Raw genomic sequence first — 22,432 nt, forward strand, 5'->3', positions numbered from 1 at the left:
AGTGAGACTAATTTTATAAAATGCGACAGGGCAGCACTGCGTACACATACTTCATTTCAGCGTGTAGGTTGAACCCCCCCTAAACAAGCATAGTCCCGTCTCTTCGCGTTCAGTGTGTGTCGAGTCATCATGAAATAAGCAACTACGTGTTTGTCGACTGGGTCATTAAAAATAAAATCGAAGAATATTGAGCAACGTTACGCCATCCAATTTTTGCGCCATCAACGAAAGCGCGACATAAATGCACGAAAAGTGCTAAAAGGGTTTAGGACTGAAAGTCTCAGACCATGGAAAAAAATTACTTCGATGATTTACCACGAATTAAAATTTGCTTTGCTCCTAACTTGTTCGTCTACGTAAGAAAAGTTAAAAAGAGCTTATGGAGATCAAGTTTTCCGATTGCACAAGATCTTTTTGGAAGGATATAAAGCCGTTGAAGATGAACCACGTGCAGTGAGACCTGTCTGCATCGGAAACAACAGATAAACATGTAGAGAGGGTAAAGGCTCTGATTGATCAGAATTGACAGAGTATGCGTTGGAATGCATTCAGGAATATAGTAATAGGAACTATGCGGTAATGGGGGGAGGGGAAGAGTTAAAGAGACTTTGAAAAGAGAAAAATAAAATAAACATTTTATATTAAGAACTTTAGCCAGGCAGCTTTAAACAGAAACGAGGAGAGAAATATAGGAGAAGTGTAGAATGGGCTTTCCAAAAGCAAAAACTAATGGAGCATGGCGGGGGTTCTGGGAAACGCGAGCCTGTGAGAGCACTCAATCCGAGATTGGAAATACTTCAGACGGTATGACGTCAGCAATTAGAGAAAGGCCAATCTGTAATTCTTGTTCGGACTCATTATGCACGTGAACTAGATCCCGGTAAAGGGTTTGTAACGTAATGTTCGTTTATTAAAATTATAATTTTAATGAACGGGCACGATAAATAATTAATAAAATTATTTATCGTGGTATAAAAAGTGCGCTTTATTTCTGTATGGATAACACTCAGGAAGAAAATATTGTTTAAGGAGATGATTAGCTCCTTCAGTGAGTAATAACAGGTGACGAAACATGGACTCTTGAGTCCAATCCGGAAAGAAATAGACAGGGTGAAGAATGGCACGCCACAAATTCGAGACGCCCGAAGAAATCACGAATGAGCAAATGTAGAATGAAATCGATGTTCATCTATTTATTATTATTACAGCGCAGTGGTGCACAAAGAGTTTCTACTTCAAGGTAAAACTTTCTACCGAGAAATCCTTGAACGACTATGGAAAAAGGTTCTGTGCGTTCGACCTGAAAACGCCGAAATCCCTGTTCTTCCGCAGCCATCGTACTCCCCAATTGACATGAGACCATCTTTTTCCAGAGATCAACAATCGCCTGAAAGGTCATCATTTTGGGATGATCGACAACATTCAAAGCGCCGTAACCGATGCACTGAAGGACTTCACAGAAGAAGACTTCCAGCACTGATCCCAGGGGAGATTTATAGCTTCCCAAAGAAGCTACTTTGAAACCTTCAGTTGCAGAAAATTTACAATAATTTTTTTTAGATAATCAGTCGCATTAATTTTATACAGACCTTGTACTTTATGCTTCCTTGTGCTCTTGTCAGTGACTCGACCAAGGGCAACTGTATGTCAACTTCTTCCTCTTTCTCAATTTCATTGTGAGAACCTGCCGGACCCTTTCCGGCAGGTTTTCGCAATGAAATTGAAGGTAATGGTACTGCAAAATAGCTATTTCTTTATATGCAATTATATTGAGAAGTACTGAAAACTTTTTATTTATGTTTTTTGCGAAATAGGTTCATTTGAATTTAGTTCAAAAATATGTTTTCCGAATAGCGCTAATGGATAAAACACTGGGCTCTCCAAATACGATTGCATTTAGGTTAACAATATTAACTCAACTCTTTCGAAAACTGAGTTGGGAAAGTTACTATCTACGAGACGTGGTCAAAAAGTTCTGAGAAGAGGATATATAAAATGTATTAATAAATTATAGAATAAAATTTATAAATGGTAAATACCTTGTAAGTGCATATTAGCCTATGTAGGTTGTGTAGCAGCACTAGGGCCCTGAACTCACGGGGACCCAAAGGAAAAGAGCACTTTGTGGCATATTAGCCTATGTAGGCTGTGTAGCTGCACTAGGGCCCTGAGCTCAGGGACCCAAAGGAAAAGAGCACTTTGTGGACCAATAAAGAAACTCAGCACCTGCACTTAAGGTCATCATGATAATCCTCTGATCTTGTATCTATCAGAGTTTACAATTAGTTCATTCTACCAATTAGATTTAAAATTCTACCGAAATCACAATTTCCCCATAACAATGAATTCAGTAATGATCAGTAGAGTTGATAATTCTTATTTAAAAAGGCACTGTCCCAAATTTATGAAATAAATTAGTTTTTTTTTCTTTCCTCCACCTCTAATTTGAAATAAAGACTTTCCAGCAGGATTTCTCTTTATCTTTAAGATTTTGCCTCTGATTTTTGTGCACTCTTCGACTAGGAGATCGCACTGACATATTTAGCTTTATTTTATTCCTATTACTGTTTTATGTAAGAAAATCCTAAATCAGATTTCCAAAGAGTCTTCATTATTATTATTTTTATCAAGCTAACTACTGTAATCACGCAAATGTCAGTCCAGCAATAATTGATTGAAGATATTGATCAGTTTTCATGCTGTTATTATAGTTATCTTCTATTTCTTCTTTTTTGCCTTTTTCAGATATGTCGATGGAGCGAAATGCTCTCATGGAAGAGGTCTATCCAAAATTGAAGGATTACTGCCGAGAACGACATGGCCTGGAGTTTCAGGTACGTAACCTAGACATTGAGTGGATTTTGGTCCATGTGTAGTGTGTCAATGAACTGCCTGAAAGCATTCAGATGGATTGAAGAATAATGACAACTGAACGCTGATATCTACTTCGTGATGATTACTAAAAATAGAGTGCAGTGGGTGTTTCCAAAACCAAGTCAAGCTTTTTTTTGTCAAGAATACATTACGTTATGAGATCTTTGTGAATACGAATACAAAAATAAAATACTGTATAACAAAAAACGTGAAGTTTGAAAAGAAATGGCAAAAATAATCACATGATTTCCTAGAAAACAGTACATATAGCAAAAAAGCAGAGCTGAACACAACATTGATCCATAGCCGCCTTTTATCTCTTCTGTTCATAAAAGAAAGTTGGGTAGATTTACAAAGACTGGCCTGTTACCAACTGCATTAACACAATAGACAATTCAATAAACACAGTACAAAAAAAAGGAAAGTTTTCTGCCATTTCTCCAATCGATCCAGTTTGATCTTTTAACGTATTCAGTAAGGTTTCACTCCATTTGTGCGTTCCAGTTATCCAAATGCTTCCAACAACAAGCACGTTTTCACATGTCAAGAATGTCGCCAGACCGGGTCGACCTTCATGTGTCATATGTGGGAAATGACATAATGTTTGTAGCTGTTAAAGGAAATATCTGAGAGCACGGAAAGGGCGGTTTATTTATTTATGAATATGCTCTATTGGTTATCAAATGCATCGCTCATTGGGAAATGCCCAATAAAGTTGATTATTTAAAGTGTTTTATGGCACAAGGTCTGCGGTGGCCGTATTATACCTTTCACTCTTCTTTAAACAGTTCTAATGGCTAAGTCTGAAACTTTATGGGTAGAATTAATAATTATTACATACATGAATTTAATGATAACAGGCCAGTGAGGAGGGCTGCTCACAAATTACATAATTCCAGGAGGAGAAGAGGTTAGGAAAAATGTTATGATGAAGGCAAGGAAGGCAGTGGAGCGCGCCAGACCCCTTTCTAGTTCTGTGATGTACATGCTTGATTATTAATAAGATATTTTATTAACAAGTACTCTATTCTTAAGATTTAGCATTTCGACCCATGGTTACGATGCAGTACCGAAGTTTGTTTATAGGCTTTACAGCGCAAGGGCAACAAGGCCATAATGCGACTAGCTATAATCCTAAATACATAGTTTTATCCGTATAAATGTTGTTCAAGTTTACACTGCGTTGTACAGTTGTATCTGTTTGAGAAAAGCAAAAATTTTGACCACGTGTGGTGTATCTGCTAGGAGGTCAGCAATACTGAAAGAAGCGTTCGTCGTGGAAAAAGAGGTAAACATAGCTTGTCAGTCACTACTGTATTTGATTGGGGCAATCCATGAGTACAAGTTGGACAGTGAGCTGGGTGTTGCAGTTTTTCACTATGGTGGATTAATACCAGAAAGCAGATAAAATATGTTTGTGGCCTATTCGTAGTCGGTCTAGCAGTACCAATGGGTGGATCCAAAGCTGCTGCCAGAGAAAGTACGAGGGTGGAGGGGTGGAGTTTCCAGAAAGTTAGATAAATTGCATTAGGTGGTCAGTGGCCCAAATGGAAAGCTTTTCTAAACTTTGTCTATTTGTTTTTCTTAATGTGCAAGTCTCAGTCCTATTATTAACTTTAGTTAAAGTTAATACTACTGCTCAAATTTGTTATTAGATATGCAACTAAAAAGATTAAAAAGATAAATCAGCTGAAAATGTGTTTCACCCATTCTCCAGTCCTACATTCATGCGATAGAAGAGCAAAGGCAACACAATCCATATTTCCTATCGATTAAAAGAAAATAAACGCAAATATACATCGCTTAATGCCTAGATAGTAGGTGTACAAATCTGTACAGTTCTTGTTTTTTTGAAACGTTTGACTTTATGCATACTGATTACTCGTCGAAAGAATGTATCAATCATTTCTGATCAGCAAGGTGAAGTACTAGCAAACATCTGCAGCACACTGCTCACCTATAATTCAAAATTTAAGCGCTGAAAAAATAAAATAGTAATAAAATAAAAAAAGGATATCACGCACTACTCCTATACTAACCTCCAAGACAAGAAGTGGTCACGAAAATACGTTCGTTGTGCATATTTTATTCTCTTATCTGCTACCAACTTCATGCTATCGGTTGCAATGCTCTGAACAATTTAAAACAGATAAAAATCTTCTAATGATTCTAGAATTCGAAATTAATATTTAATTTCAGACGCTTTCTAAGTTCCAGCTGGCTTCGTGCAATAGTGATGCAGAAGTGCAGTGAGGGTAGCAGAAATGCTATTATTTTTAATGCACGACTTATCGAATACTGAAGGAATAGCCTGAGATCTGAGAATGCATCCATCGTTAGAATCTGTACACCAGCCACTTTTGTGACAATTTTTTCATAAATTGTTTTGCAGTCGCAAGGAAATGGTGAATGTAGAAGTTCATCGAGCCTTTTACATTCATTATTTCCGTGCGAACGTTACTCACTCAATATTACACGTAGCTGTAATATAGAGCGAGTAATATAGCAGCACTTAAAAATAAATTAAAATTTCTGTCTATACTCCGGAATGATCACATAGAGATCAGAGACGTTTACAAGATAGGGAGAATACAAGAACACTGTGTTTAGTAGTCGCATGAATTTCAACCATGGCCAGACAAGCGCATATAATTCTGTACTCTCGCTTTGATCACTCGGCTAGAGTGATCAATGCGTAACTATTTATAATTAGTTAAAATATTTTCACAACAGAATACCAGGGAGCCAAGATGTTCCTCATCATCTTACATCAGCCTGACGATCATGTTAAAGAGTAGAGAGCCATCTCAGGCGCCTCCGTAGCCAGGTGGGATGGAGCAGCAGTGCGTAGCACACGCTTCTTGATTAGACCGGGGTTCGAGCCCGTCGCCACCAAATACGGAAGATGCGGAAAGGTCAGGGAATGACCACCGCATATCCCCGGAGCAATATGGCCTTAGTTGCTAATGCTCCTAAAAACCAAATAACAAGCAAACAACAAACAGAGAGCAACCTCCAGCGTGGATACTTGAGAGCTATTTGAATATACTTTATTCAAAGTTTCCTTTGCTAATATACGCCACGACACACTCTACTCTATTCAGTATTATATACTGGAAACTTTGGAGAATTCCCTCCCCCAAGGTTCAGGAGAAAATCGGATTTATCGGAGAGGACTTTCCCTCATAAAATGTTCCATAACGAAATTGTTAAATCTAGGGTTTATTGAAATGCAGTGTTTCGATCCAATACAGAAAAGTGATCCGAGTCAACGCCGACCCACCAGAGTATTCCTATACTCTGGTGGGTGGGCGGCTCCCATAATCTATTGCGGCTAATGATCGCCTGATGGTCTTTGTGGAGACGTTTCTGGCACTTCCCTCGTTGAAGTCGGAGGTGATTTGTGCCACTGTCGCTTTCTGGTTGGCTGAAAAAATTCGAGAAAGACGTCGAAGTCACGTCCATCCACCATCATTCTCCGCCCACAGCACTGTCCACGATGAGATGTTATTCTGGAAATGGCATATTCCCGATACACTCTTGATACTATCGAATAGGGAAAGTGCTATTTCTGTACAACCCCCGCGATAGAGTGACCCATGCATCGGGCACCCACTATCATCCCTCTTTCAAAGTCGGTAACTCACGACGTTTATCCATACTAACATTGGATTACCGTCTACGTGAATGCAGTGTACCTATATACCTGCCAAGCGGCGGGTTCGTTCACTAGTGAGAGGGGTGACAGCGTCGCGTTGCCCACAAACCTAGTATCCCATGAATTCTGTCCTTTCAGAGTACATTCACATCCAAATAATGGCCTACTCTTGTCCAGTATTCCCATACCAGAAAGATACTGTTTAGTGAATAGTGTTCGGTATAAATTTAGTTGTCTTCCTTCGTCACGCCTATGTAGGTCTGCGACAGTGATTTTCTTCTTTACTTTGCATCACCGCAGATTATTTTTACTAGCACCGTAATTTTCGTTTTTAGGTCAAACCGATATAAAGTCAGCAGACGAAAGTAGAGAATAGGGTGGAGGCAGACTATAATTATAGATGTTCTTAATTACTAACGATGCGCCGATTTTTCTGAGGTTTGGATGCAGTGTTTTATCTCGGTTTGAAATCTTTAATCGAATTTACAGTCCACCCTCCTCTCAATCACTCGCACTGCAGAAAGAAGTAGCCCTTAATAATTAAAGAAGGGATAAATTCTGCTTATTGATTATATAAAGGAATAATGTAGTCCCCTAAAACTGCATAATAACAGAAATATAATGACAAATATAAATAAGCATCAATGAAAATGGAAAAGGCATTATAAGAGAGGATTATTTTGTACATAGCAAATATGCTAGCAACAGTTTAACATTTATAAATTTCAAGTCTGAAGTTTAAAATTAAAATAAAAATTTTAATTTTAAAATGTGTTCGATTTTCTGTTTGCCGGGAGAAAAAACCACGATAGCCTCGACTAACTCAGCCACTTTGAGATAAAGGCCCATAAAAATTCCTCATGTCATCGACGGAACTGAAACTCGGGTATTTTTCACCCTGGGTGGGGAGGCCGGCGAATCTACCAACTGCGCTACTCACGAGGATAATATTATAATAATAATAAAAACATGTGTTCACACATTAGTACACAACTTTAATTCATGGTGCTGATAGGGGAAAAGAATCTTCACACACACACACACACCTTTGCCAAACTGCTCAAGGAAGGTTTGACCATTCTAGTCTGATAAACTTTGATACAGATCGTTTTAGCAGGAAGAAATTGAGTCGATGTAAGACTTCTCTCACGTTTCATCCCAAACAAGCTGTCGTAAATGAAGAAAACGATCCCAGCTAGTACAATAAAGCTTTTTTAACATCCTGGTCCACAACTCAAACAGGTTTTGCAAGAAGACAGATATAAGGAATATACTAAGTGAGACATATCCACTCGATCAATTTCAGGCAGCTGAAGACTATAACCACGAATAAGAAGCGTCCTCCAAACCCCAAGAAGCGCCCATTATACTGGGCGTTGCACTAGATGATTTTGTTTTCTAAATTGTCTTTGCCAGCATTCATATTTAATGAAGGTTCTTTTTTTTATGTTAGATGTCAAAATCAACGCCCGTAAATGTACGCCCACCAATAACTTATGCCTGTTCGTTCAGGGTGAAACCTTTTATAGAAATAAACATTAATTTAATAATATTAATAATAAAAATGACAAAAGCCCTCCTCTTATTTTGTTGCATAGCTGATCTGGAAAATAGCGTTTCTATAGTACTTTTTCCTCCAATAAAGGATGACTATCTGATTTTTAAGTTTTTTTTCGATTTGGATGCTATTTCATTCGATTGAACTTATTGGAAAGTATAATGGATTATCTCTGTAGTGTTAAATTTCATGCCATTCAACTGTGAGAGTTCTTCCTATGGCTGAAACTTTCCTTCTTAATTCGTTTATGAAATCTGCTGGTCTGAATCATGAAGGCTCATGGGTAGATAACCAGGCGGACATAGCGCATGATAACATATTGCCAAACGAATCCAAGCACTACTGATAATTGGGAAAATGCATTATAATGGGGGATTTTAACTTTCCAAATATTGACCGGAACTTAGAGTTGGTCGTTCACACAGCACCAGAAATATGCGGGATATACTGGATGACTGTTTTATACAACAACGCGTTAGAGTGGCAATAAGAAAAGGCAATCCTCTTGATCTGATTATCAACAGTGATCCTTTATGCAGTGAAGTATCACTGCTGATAATCAGATCAAAATTTTGGCCACGTGTGGCGTATCTGCTAGGTGGCAAGCAATGCTGAGAGAGGTGTTCGTTGTGGAAAATGATGTAAAATTAGTTTCTCGGTCACGATTGTATAAGGAACAATCGATGAGTACATGCTGGACTGTAAGATGGGTGTTGCAGTTTGTACACTGCAGTGGATCAATGTCCGCAAGCAAATATAGATGTGTTAGGTGCGCGCGCGTGTGTGTGGCCTATCCACATTCGGACTAGTACGACTTCTTTATACCCGTTCTCACGCTGACTCATTACTGACGGATTTAAGCAACTAAGGCAGATTATGAGAAGCCTTTGGCTAAGAATGAAAAGAAAAGCAGCGAAGAATTCTTTGCTTATGACAACTAGAAGGAAAAGGATGAAGCACATTAGTCCACTAGATGAATGGCATAAATATTGATGGTCCTGTTCAGGTTGCTGAATAAATATTTTGCCTATACATTTACACGTAAAGAAGATTTTGGAGATGGAAATACCTGAAGAGTACTAACTTCCAACTGGGAGTTAAATGATTTTATGATAAATGAGGAAAAAGTAGAAGAGAAATTGCTAAAGCTAGAAGTAAATAAGGTATTCCGGGCTGACAGTATCTAATTATATTAAAAGAAGCGGCAAAAAGGATAAGAAAATCTTTGGCTATAATGTTGAGAGCATCCTTGGGACCAGGGAGGATCCAACAGATTGGAGATGTATGCAAATATTTCTCTTATTCACAAAGGGACAAAGGGGAGGGGGGAGTAAAGGGCGTAGTTAGTAATTAACACCTGTAACTTTTGGATAGAGTTAATGGTTAAAGAAGTAATGAAGGATCATCTTGACAAGAATGCCGTTATATGGCAATTATAGCGTGGATTTGTTAAGGAGTATTTTATCTGACCAACCTGATTAGCTATTACGATGCAGTAACTAAGGGACTGGATGTCAATAGTAATTATAATCTTATATACTTATATTTTAGTAAAGCTTTTGACATCTTTTACACGAAAGACTGCTGTACAGATTGGAGCAGAGTGGAAATTAGGAGAAAGTTCCTGCTATGGATAAATGGATGGTTGAGTGCTGAAGCCAGAGGGTGGTTATAAATGGCCACTGCTTTTCTTGGTCTAATCTTATTAGTGGTGTCCATCAGAGTTCAATGCTGGGCCCCTTACTGTTCAAAATTTATTAATGATTTTGATGAAAGTATATCCAGCTTATTGTCTGAGTTTGCAAATGGAAGCAGATTAATGACGGGATGAAGGCGTACTGATACAAAAAGATCTAGACAAAATGGAGAGATAGGCCAAACAGTGACAATTGAGGTTGAACATTGATAAATGCAAGGTAATATATATGAGAATAACATACCATTTCGGTGATGAATCCAAAATGGTGTTATTACATACCTGAAATTCTCTGAGCAGTACAGACAGACTACTAAGACATTTTCATGGAGTTCTATCAATGATATATAGACATTTTGAAAGCAGGGACAAGAAAATGATTATCCCGTTGCATTAGGCAATGGTCAGGATGTATCTTGAGAGCTGCATGCAGGTCTGGAAGCTTCATTTTAAGAAGGATGTGGAATTGCTCGATTGCATTTAGAGAAGAGCAAGAAAATTAGTTAGTGACACAAAGGGGTACTCTTACCACAAAAGACTAATTGTAAAGGTTTCCAAATAACAAATTTCAGCGTTTGGAAAGGCGCCTACGGGATCACCTGACTGAAGCGGTCAAGGCTTTAAACGGATTGAGTATACTAAAATCTGATGGTATTTTTATTCTTTTTCGGAGAGCACACATAAGGGAACCATGCTGCCCAACAATTAGCAGCTGGCGACAACTGCTAATTGTTGCTAGCACCCGTTATTAATTTTTATGCTAACGTTTTTCGGCTGAAGAAAGGCAACCTATGCCTGAAAGCTATCGATGTATGTTGATTTTAACTGTCTATTTTATCTGTCTTAAATTTTAATAAATCGTTCTAAGTTTTAAGAAGTATAAAAATGGCTGAACTTTGAGAAAATATAGAAGAAATGTTAAATGAAACATTAGAGGAGAGATCTAGTAGATCGAAACGAGACTCTACGACTACGAAGACGGACAGAAAACATCGAAGAAAGAAAAATAAAATTGGAAATGAGAAGACGGGCGAAACTCGGTAGGACTAATCAAATAGAAGTACCAGATGCGAATAATCAACAAGCTGTAATTAATGTGAAAGAGCATGACATAGGGAATATGTGTTACCACTGTGAGTATTGCAATGCAAGATATTGGGGACATGAGTTAAACACATCGAATAAATACACTAAATGCTGTCATGATGAAAAGGTTTTACTTGTCTGAGACACCTACTCTATTACGAGAGCTGCTTACAGGGGATACACGTGAAGCAAATAACTACAGAAACCACATACGAGAGTACAACTCAGCAATGGCGTTCGCATCAATGGGCACAAAGATTCAATGACCACCTGGAAATGGTCCATACTGTTTTAGAATACACGGCCAGATTTACCATTTGGTCTCACCGCTATATCCAAACGAGGCAAATAAACCAGGATATAGACAACTTTATATTTTCGATTTTGCTGAAGCAACACCAAAACGGCTTGAAATACAATCAAACAAAGGGTGTATGGCCGAAGTAATGCAACAACTGGACGAGATGCTGCGACAATTTAACCCATTTGTTGAGTTATACGAGTATGATGCTGATGGCGTACGTTACGCCGGGTTCTTCTAGTTTTTTATTTTCATATTTTATTAATAACAAGATACATAACAGGTAATCATTAACGGTGTATCTGAGAACAGAACAATGATGAATCCGAAAGATAAACAGGAAGATAAACATTGATATAGATTCAAACATTAAAATCATATGTACAAAACAGGTATGCATTAAGTTAAGTTATCGGTAAAACAAATAATAAATTAATTAATCGGATAGTAGAAAATAGTAAAACAAATAATAATAATAAACTACAATAATTAGATGATAGCTGGTCGCTTTGCAATTTAAGAGAGGAAGAAAACTTGTGGATGGAGTTCATCAGTGATTGGGAGTTGTCAAAAAAGTTAATGAGAGAGTCATTTGCTGATTATGTTCAGTGGACTGAATTTCATAAAGTCAGTATCCGCAGAGTCAAGGCGAAACAGCGTAAGATTCCTGACGTCTACAAGGAGCATGGAAGTTGATTTTACTAAGGATATCAGATGCTTCATAAGTTCCAGTGATTACTTTGGCTAGAAGGGTGATGTCAGCAATAACTCTTCTAGTGCACAGAGGCCTCAGATGAAAGTAATCACACAGCGATTCATAGTACACTGAGTGATAAAATAGAGGATTACGGAAAGTAAGGTAACGAACAAAATTTTTTTGGACTGCTTCAATTTTGTTAATTAACGTCTTTGTGTGAGTGAGCTGAATTCAAGGATTGGCAGAAAAATAGTTTTATAAAGGGTAACAGCGTATCTGCTTTCCTTGTGATTTTAAGGACATGGACATCAAATTTAGCACTGCGAGAAGAGAATTCTCAAGTCGTTAACTTGATCACATCTTTCGATGACTACAGAGTTAATAGTGTACTCCGTATTTATTAGTTGTGGAGATCTACAGGATGATAAAGAGATTACTTTGCACTTCGAGGGGTTAACAGAAAAGCCATTCAGAGATAGCCACGAGAGAATTTATTGAGGGCGCATTGAAGCTGTTGAGAATTGGTAATTTCCTTCACTGCTGAGTAGATCTTAAGATCTTCTGCATAGAGTGCAACTTGAAAATTGGAGGTGCAGATGAAAGAATGAAGATCATTTATGAAAACATAAAGCCTTGAGGTACTCCACTTAGTGGTTTAAAATGGTCCGAGTTCAGTCAGAATAACCGATTATTGGAATAAATTTCTGTTTGATGTTGTGGATAGTTTGGATATATTTAAGGAAAGATTAGACAAATTGTTAGAGGGGACTTATAAAAGGTCGATTTTTTTGCCTAATGCTTTATAAGGTTGCACCCAAGCATCATTTTCACTTCTAATACTATTTCTTGTGGTTTGAACTGAGACTATTGCTTGTCAATCCTGAAATAATGAATACCATACATTACACTGGCATTCTGGATAGTTCCACTCCTCTTACACTGCTGTGGCATAGCATAATGGAGAAATGCCATTTCTATATCAGCATGAAAATACACCACGTTATACTGCATAGCCTGTTGTGACTTGTTTTTAAGACATCGGCGTATAAAAGCTTCACTGTCTTGCCCGGATCGCCAACCTTAAGCCCACTGAACATCTTTCGGAACTGGAACGCCGGCTTTCGGCCATGCCAACATGACAGAAATCAGTAGCTGAAATGACCGCTGTGTTGAAGGAGTAATTGGACCCAAACTACTGCCTTCCTCTTATGGAAAATTGGTTCGGAGTATAGTGACGAGGATACCGTTTGTATTTAAGACCAAAGGTGATCCGACACGTTATTAAATATTATATAAATCTCTTCATGCTAGATATTTTTGGAAATTTAGTATTTTTACTTCCACAATACATAATGAGCCATTTCTTTAATGAAACAACAGCTTTGAAATTCATTTTAAATGAATGCTTTACTGTCATTTGTACTTTGTATATGGTAATTTGAGTGTTCCCTAAATGCTAGGAATGAAAGCTTTCGCTTATCGTTCTTGTGCTTAAATTTGTCCCTGATGTATATTTGATTAAATAAAATAAAAGAAAGAGTGATTAAGGAAAAATCGTCGACAACAGATTATTGAATAATTAAAGATCTTAAACATTGCATGCTTCCTTCAATTTATGAGTGAAAGTTTATTAAGATAAGTTTGTACTTGCTGCTTCGTCTCATTCTCATCTATCTGATGAGAATCGCCTAAATTGTAATAAAGAACATCAAACAGATGAGTAAACTGTAAATGAATTCGGCAAATTTTCTTACCGCTAAAGAAAAAAAAAAAGGTACAAATACCTGTTTCTTCAATGACTAAACTACGCTAAACCCTCATTAATATCCGAACACTTGCATATTGCCCTCGTGGGTAGCACAGTTTTCAGAAAGGTTGTTCTCCCCATACCGGATGGAAACGACCCAATTCGAGTCCCGTCAATGACGTGAGCAATTTTTATGGGCCTTTTTCACAAGGTGGTTAAGTTAGTCGGTCTTAGGCGAGGGTAGTATCCCCTTCCGGAAACTCGGGGATTTTCGTCAAGAAAACAAAAAATCAACCACAGAACACACGCAATTTAGACAGTATACACGGGCAATATGGCCCTAGTTGATGATGCTCCTAAAAACCCTATACCACCACCAACAACCTGCATATCTACAAATAACCTTTATCTGCAGAAAAACTAATAACGTGTGCTGAAACCTTTATCTTTAATAACAGCCTCTAGTCTCGGTGGAATACTTTCCGCCAGTGTTTTTAAAATATCCTCCGATTTCGTTCATTCCGAATGATGGTTCATTTGAAACATCATTCGGTTTTCAAAGCGGTTACTAGTTCAGCCCTATTCTTTTTTCTGCTGTCTCTTCTCAAATGCATCGGTCAATCCAATTCATCTGGAGATTCTCTTGAGGATTCAGATCAGCACTCTGGGCTGGCCAACCCAACTTTCGACGCTCGTGTTCTTAAACCAGTCTGTCACAATTCGAGGAGTATGACATGGAGCCACGTCTAGCTGATACAGTATGGGCTTTTCCCCACGTGCTGCAGCAACGTAGTATTCTTTTATTGTTCGGAATGTCTAGATAGATCCTATTAACATGGTTTGTCCAAAGCAACCAATGGTTCAAGGCCTAACCATGAAAAACAGCTCCAGACCATCATGCTGCCTCCACTAAACTTCATTGTTAGGACGATACAGTCCAGGGTAGCTTTCTCAGAGAATTCGCCACGACCGCCAGACTGGTAGACCATGCATCGTGATTCGTTCACTCCAAAGCACAGGTCTCCGGTGGTCTACTACCGAAGACCCTACATTAAACGAGACAGTGTAATTTGTCGGTGATTAGTGGCTTGTGGACCGCTGCAATACCGTACTAGCCCATATCATGCAGCGTCCTGCAAGTGAACACTAAAACGAACCCAAGTTACCACCAGAATTTCAATGCATTAAGGACATGCTTACTCAAAATATTTCATGGATGAAACAACTGAGAGGTGTTTAAACATCAACAAAAACCGTCAGCGAGCGGATACCGTAGAATTCATATATTTATAATCCATATATATAAGATTACGTTAACAAAATCAGAATAACTGGAAAGAAATCCAATGAACAAATAAAATTTACAGTAATCAATATTCTGTGGCATAAATTGTTTCCCTGTACAAAATTCTTATGTGCACGTCTTGTTAACTGACTGCTTATACTTGTACTGTATATATATTCTAATAATTTATATAAATTCACTGTATTTGTATTAACATGCATATACAGTGCTTGTTTATTACATATAATTTTACTTCTGGGGAATAATAATTATCACAGCAAAGCTGTCGATTTACATGCTGATTATTCCGCAGCAAACAGTGGACTTGGTATGAATGAAGAAGGAAATATTCTCTGGAAGCTCTCCGCAAAACTAAACTAAAGAGATCAAAGTGGTGGCGGGGAGAAAGAAACAATATACCAAAAATGAATTTTAGTTTAAGTTGAAGCAAAATTAGTTGCTATACGAGTAGGAGAGTTCATATCGATTATATTTTTTTTTCACCTCTGCCTGACTACATTGTAATGGTTTATTGCAATACACGAGAGAGACCCTGTGACTTCTTTTGGAGCAGAGAGAGAGAGAGAGAGTATCGATTCCTTTCAGAGGGTGTTGGCTAGGCTACATATATTTCCTAATGATGACAGCTATAAACGAACAAGGCGTGGAAAGTAGAGTGTTTTTCAATCTTTATTTGGTTTGATTCTACAAAAATTCTGCATATATTTAATCTAACTGTTTTGATAGAATGAAATGTCGCTCGACCATTTCGAAACATCCTTAAACAAGTAACATCGAACACATAATTCTTGTAATGCACGTGATAGGTCACAAAAGTTAGGGAAAAATATGAAAAACAATTCAGTTTAATTGTTAAAACACCCATCTTCAGAGCAGGTTTAACCCCCATTGCGAATCAACAATGTATACATTAGAAACTTATAGCTTTGTTTTCGAAAACTATAAATTAGCATTAGCATTAGTAGAGGCATATGATGAAAGAAAGCAAGCATATACAGCATCAGGCAAAAAAAAAAAAAAAAAAAACACTTCCCATTTCACCCATCCATTCGCTCTAAAGGTTTGTTCAGTTCTTCATTGAATTTTTTTAAGTTATCAACTTCCACGACAGACAGAAGTTTGTCTTCTATCTGTCGTGGAAGTTGATACCAGCAATCAACTACCCACTGGCTAAAGGCAAATTTCTGCACATCTAGTCTTTCCTCAATTTTAATACATGCCCCTTCAGATTCGTAATCTGAGCAAGAGGAAGAATCCCATCAGCATTGAGCTTGTTCAGACCTCAATCAGATCACTTCGCAGATGCCTAGTCTCCAGCCGCTGCAATTTCGAAATTTAAGCCTTTCTTGTTAAGAGCACCCCTTGATTCCTTTCACCAACCTTTTTCTTCTCTGTACACGCTCAAGCAACTCTACATCCTTCCTAGAATGAGGCCTCCAGACCTGTACGCAGTACTTAAGGTTTGGCCTGACCGTTGCCTTATACAAAGGGTTAATCACCTTCTTATCCCTACTAGCAAAATTCCTGTAGACCATTGACAATAAATACCCCATGGCCTGCTCTGGCAGCCTGTCTCCACTGCTCAGAAAACTTCATATCTGGCTGCACAATTACAGCCAGGTCTTTTTCATTTTCTACCACTCTAAGTGTAGTACCACACAGTTGGTACGTTTCTCTGGGGTTACTTCTACCCATATGCAGTACTTTGCATTTGTCAATGTTAAACTTCAGTTGCCCATCTGCCCAAATTTTCTAGATTCTGTCGCAGTAGCACAATGCCATTACTGCTATTAACAACCTTGCCATCCTTTGTATCATCTGAAAACTTGGACATTATGGCTGATGTCATCAATATCGTTGATAAATATAGAAAACAACAATTTTTAATGTATACGTTATGGATTCACAATGAACGAAAACTACATTGGGGAAGGATATATTACATAAAATAAATAGGTCAACAAATCAGAGCGATTAACGGTTGAGCGAAGTAAATAATTGGATCAATATGCAGAAATAAAATGCGATTGTGAGAAACATCTTGACTTTAGTGATGGACATTAGCATTAGCATTAGTAGAGGTATATGATGCAAGAAAGCAAGCTTATTCAGCATCAGCCAAAAAAAAAAGCACAACCACTACTCCCATTTCAACCCTCCGTTCGTTCAAAATACCTGTCCAGCTAAGCCTTAAATTTGTTTAGGCTGTCAACTTCAATAACAAGTGATGGAAGTCTATTCCACAAACCAACTGCCCGCTGGCTAAAGGCAAATTTCCGCACATCTATCCGACATCCGTCCTTCCTCAATTTGAATTTATGCCCTCTCAGGTGATTATTCTGAGCGAGAGGAAGAATCCCATCGGCATTGAGCATGCTCAAGCCATTCAAAGCCTTATACACCTCTATCAGATCACCTCGCCGATGCCTAGTCTCCAGACTCTGTAATTTGCAAAACTTAAGCCTTTCTTCGTAAGAGCAACCCTTTGTTCCATTCAGTAATCTTGTTGCCCTTCTCTGTACTCGTTCCAGCAGCTCTGCATCCTTCTTGAAATGAGGCCTCCAGACCTGTATACAGTACTCAAGGTGTGGCCTGACCAATGCCTTATACATGTAAGGAACTTCCCTAAAAGGCACCACCAGGACCGAAGTACTAATGCGCTTGACTTTAGTGATAAAGGTATTTGAATAATAGGTGAAAGACGGCGTTCGTAATTACACACAACCCAAGTCTTGCAGCCAACTTCGCATAACGGGGTATTTTTGAGCTTTTGTGCGGGGGAAAACCCTGCCATTATGTTGGATGTAATTTTTCAACATTTCTATTGTTTTTTTGTGAATTTCCGTTGTTGACTAGCTAGCCGTTATGCAAAAAAAAGAGAAAAAAGGGACAACCCCATATTTTAAAATCCAAATCGTCTTACAAAAGGGGAAAAGGTTTCACACACTTCAAAAAGTTTAAATTTAAAAGAAGCAACAATCCGGACCATAAAGAAAATAAACAGAAAATTATAATTGACAATAGCAGTAAAAAAACGGATCCCATTAGACGGTAATGCAATTAAACAAAAGGCACTAAAAATTTATAACCATTTAAGAGAAAATTAAGAATCGAATCTTCTGTTAACCCGTAGTTTGTTGCCAATAAAGGTTGGTTTGAGCGATTTAAAAACCGCTTCTCATAACAAAACATAACAATTCAAGAGGAAAGTGCATCGGCTGATAATGAAGCTGCCAAGAAGTATGCAGAGGAATTTCAAAAAATTATTGAAGAGCACGGATATACACCACATCAAGTTTTCAATGCCGATGAGACAGGTCCTTGGTGGAAAAATGCCCAACAGAACGTTTATTTCAAAAAAAAGAGAAAACTGCACCAGGTTTTAAAGCATGAAAAGATCCTATAACGTTACTTATGTGCAGTAACGCACTAGGCGATTACATGATAAAACTTATGTTAGTTTATAGATCCTCTAATCCTCGTGCAATGAATTCAATATAAATTGAAGTACCAGATGTGGAAAAATCTAGATTTCAAAGTTTTGTTACTATTGGATAACGCGCCAGGCCATCCAAACGTTGAAGTAATGTTCCTACCACTTAATATAACTTCTTCAGCGATTAGATTATATCTACCTTTATCAAGGCATTATATATCTATCTTTAAAACTCAATACATCAGAAAATCGTTACAATGGAATTTGGAAAAAAATGATTCCAATTCTATTGAAGTGATGGAGGCATCGGAGGTAAACCAAATCAATTTAGAGGATGATAACGCAGATGAAAATTCTGAAGACACTAAAAAGCATACGGGAAGGCATAAACTTAGCCGAGCAATTAGAATCTTATTTTTTGAAAATGCAAATCCTTCGACAGAAAGAAGCACAAAGTTCAAAAGGGAGCTTCAAAAATGCTTAGATCCATAACCTAAATTTTACAAAGATCTGTCAAGCAAAATCAGATAACTGATTTTTTAAAAGAGCACAAGATACACGAAATCTAGATGCTGCAAAAGAAAGTTCAGAAGGTGAAGATATTCTGAAACAGAGAAAACGTTTTCGTTTGATTGTGCTTAGCAGGAATGAAGAGGAAGAAAATTAAATGAACGTACATTATCTGACATATATGTATCACAGTTTGTATGGCGTTTGTTCAGTTATTACTATTTTTAATAATAATTAAGTTTATGACAGTTATATGATGTATCTTTGTTAGTTTTTGGAACATAATCCCCTTTATCCCCTTTTTTGTATTGGTTCTTAGTCCAGTATAACACGGTTTCGCACTACACGAGATTTTATGGGAACCTAACTACCGTGTTTTAAGAGGGTTACCTGTACTTAGTACTGTAATTACTAACGCCATATTACGCGAAAATAAATCCTACATCTATTGAGAAATAATATTTATGCAAATATGAAAACTGTTTCTGAAATGTCGTCGAAAAGCAGCTTCTCAGACACGCAAGAAAGGTCATAAATTTTCCTGAGATTTATGCAAACATTGAGTAATGAAGCTGATAACCACCATTTAGCTTTGAGTGAAAATTAACGCCCATGTAGTATTCTGATATTCAAGTGTCCCTGAATAAATTTGACACAGGCATTGTACACCTTTTAATATTTATGTAACATTCGTCTCACGAGTACTCATAGCAATGATAGATGAACTCATGGACACACATAACACATGGTCTGGAAGAATAATTTCAAAGTGGGCCAACAAAAATATTATTTATTTATTTAAAATCAGCATGTAACTGACTACGCCCTCTACTCATTTGTATTAATGATCTACTTACAGATCATTTTATTCGGAAAACCGTTATAGTACCATACAGAACCTTCGTTCATCTTCATATAGTCTTCTGCGTGCTGCTTGTTTTTTTTTTGTGCCAAAGAAGTAGAGCTATAAGGCATCAATATATTGTCTGTAAATTCCATGTATGCTGTGGCAGGCCTGCCTATTCCGCTGGATACAAAAAACCCAAGTTTCCAGATGGAAGTGAGGATCGTGCAATGTTGGTATGAGCCCGACTAACTCGGCCATGGTGTGAAAAATAAGTCAGTCTTGACGATATTCAAATTCAGATTAAGTACGTGCAAGAAACCAGAGTTTGTTAATTTTATTAATATTAGATAATTAATTAGTTAATTTCAATTCTTCTAAAACTAAGTTCTGTCTTACATCTCACAAAAATGAGGCTACTGCTTCTATGATTATCTTCGATAACACTCAGATTTCTAAACAAGATCAAATATCTTTATTACCCTGACTTCTAATCTCTCTTAGCATAAGCACATTACAAATATTGCTTCCTTTTTGTACATCTAAACAAACTGGGTTTTCTTTTTCGTTCCTGGCTTTACTTTTCTTTTGTAGAGATCTGAAATCTGTCCTATGATGGAATTCTACAGATGTTTTCTTTTCCGAACTGTCATCTCTAATTCTCTTTTCCAAACCAGTTCGAACACATGCCTCAACCAGTAACATCCATTTAGTGTCCAACTTCAAACACATAGAAGGAACTTTTCTTCCTTTCCCTTTCTGTTTTCTGAAACAATCTTCCTCCACATGTATTTTCTGACAACTACAATCTACAGAAATTCAAGTCTAATATAAACAAGTATCTTCATTGTCTTCTCAAACTTTAACCCATGCCTAACTAAGCACTACAGGTTCTAATACCTTTCATGTTTGCGGTTTTAATAAAATATATTGTATATATCCAAGAGTGGACAAAATACTGGAAACACCTAATATGAAATAGTGGTTTTTGTAATGCCTGTATGATGTATTTATGAACATGTAGCGTTGATTTTTTCTTGTTTCTTGCAGATAGTGCTATGAAGGAAAGATGATAAAAGCTGATGTTTATTTAGAGGTGCTATAAAAAAAAGGTACATGAAGAATATAACTGAACTGTTTGAATTCTGAAGAGGTCAAACTGTTGGTGCACGTTTAGTAAGGGCATCTTTGACTAAAACTGCTGATTTGTTTAATGTATCCAGAGAAACTGTATCGAAAGTGATGTCTATATTCACCAGGTATTGAAAACAAAATCTGACAGGACGAATTATGGCGAAAATTGAAGCTGACTGAAAAGGACTCTAGCTCAAAAATATAAAAATGACTGCAGAACTTAATCCTAGTTTCTAGAAAAAGAGTTCGGTGAGAACTTCATAATGCTGAAATTTATGGCAGAGTTGCTATTATTTAGTGATAGTAATTTTAGAAAGAGGATGCAACGGTGTAAGGAGCACAAAAACTGGACACTTGATAATTAGAAACGTCATAATTTCAGAAAAATTATCATTCACACTTTTTCCAACGTCAGGAAGAGCTTACGTTTTGACGAATGCCAAAGGAAGCGTATCATCCTGACTGTTTTCGCCAACCGTCAAACATTGAGGATCAACAATGATTTGGGCAGCAGTATCTTGGTGTTATTTAGATTGTTCCATTACTCTGAACGGCCAATTACTGCCACTGATTACCTTGATATTCTGAGTGAACAGGTTCATCCGATGGTGCAGACATTGTTTTCCACAAATGATGCAATGTTTCAAGATGATAATGCTCCAATACACAGTGCCAAATGTGTCCAGTCTTAATATGAGGAGCATGAAACTGAGGCTAAGCATCTTCCGTGGCCTGCACAATCACCAGAGTTAAATGTTATTGAGCCACTGTGAGCATATCTGGAGAGGAGAGTGAGAAGCAGATTTCCTTACTGAAGGAGCTTGAACCGTTCCATGACGAATCGTCTAACATTCCTCTTAAGCCAGGTCAAGATTTATTTCAGTCTATTACATGTGGAATACAAGCTGTTTTAAAAGCAACGAGCGGCCCAACATCATATTAGTGCATACCTGTAACTCTTATTATAGGCGTTTCCATTATTCTGTCTCTCCCCTTGTGTGTGCGCGCGCGTGGTTTTTAGCAAATAGTAAGTCTTGAAGACAAAAGGGGAGGTTTCTGAACCCGATGTGACACTATATGCAAGTCGGATTTTATTCTAAAATGGAGGAAGTGAGGGGAAATTACTTTTTATACACGCCAAAAGCAGTCCCATCATTTACTCTCACATAAGATTCGTGCGATCAATCTCACCCTCCCTTGCAATACAACGGAACATTTTCTGTCTTCAATTCTCTCCTTGCATCACATAATTTTTGAATGATCCCTTAACTTCTCTGCACCGAGCCATATTTGCATATATTCTTCACATTACCACCTTTTCCAAATTGTACGAATGAAATGTGTGAGTGAACTTTATACAGGAAGAAGAGAACAGAAAATTTACTATTTTTGAGAGAAATGATTTACATACCAGGTTAAGTAAAATGTCACTCAGAGATATGAATGGGTCATTTCCTCTTCTGTTAACAAGTACATGGCTGTCTTGTTGCTAAAAGAACCATTAATAATAAGGCGCCAGTGCCATTGCGGGGAAGGTGCATGTAATTCATTGATAGGCACGCTACCTAAGTACAATGGTCAACGA

At 37.5% G+C, this 22,432-nt stretch overlaps 1 protein-coding gene across 1 annotated transcript in view; it reads left to right on the plus strand.

The window, feature by feature from the left end:
• Positions 1-22,432, plus strand: part of LOC150090986 (NACHT and WD repeat domain-containing protein 2) — a 113,714-nt gene that overhangs the window by 12,539 nt on the left and 78,743 nt on the right. The window contains exon 2 of the mRNA XM_090379506.1: positions 2,746-2,834. Within this exon, the coding sequence (XP_090235632.1) occupies positions 2,746-2,834 (89 nt within the window). The remainder of the gene's footprint in view (positions 1-2,745; positions 2,835-22,432) is intronic.

This window comes from Mastigoproctus giganteus, chromosome 1 (genome assembly GCF_048544385.1).
Source record: "Mastigoproctus giganteus isolate SK-2022 chromosome 1, ASM4854438v1, whole genome shotgun sequence".
Taxonomy (NCBI): Eukaryota; Metazoa; Arthropoda; class Arachnida; order Uropygi; family Thelyphonidae; genus Mastigoproctus; species Mastigoproctus giganteus.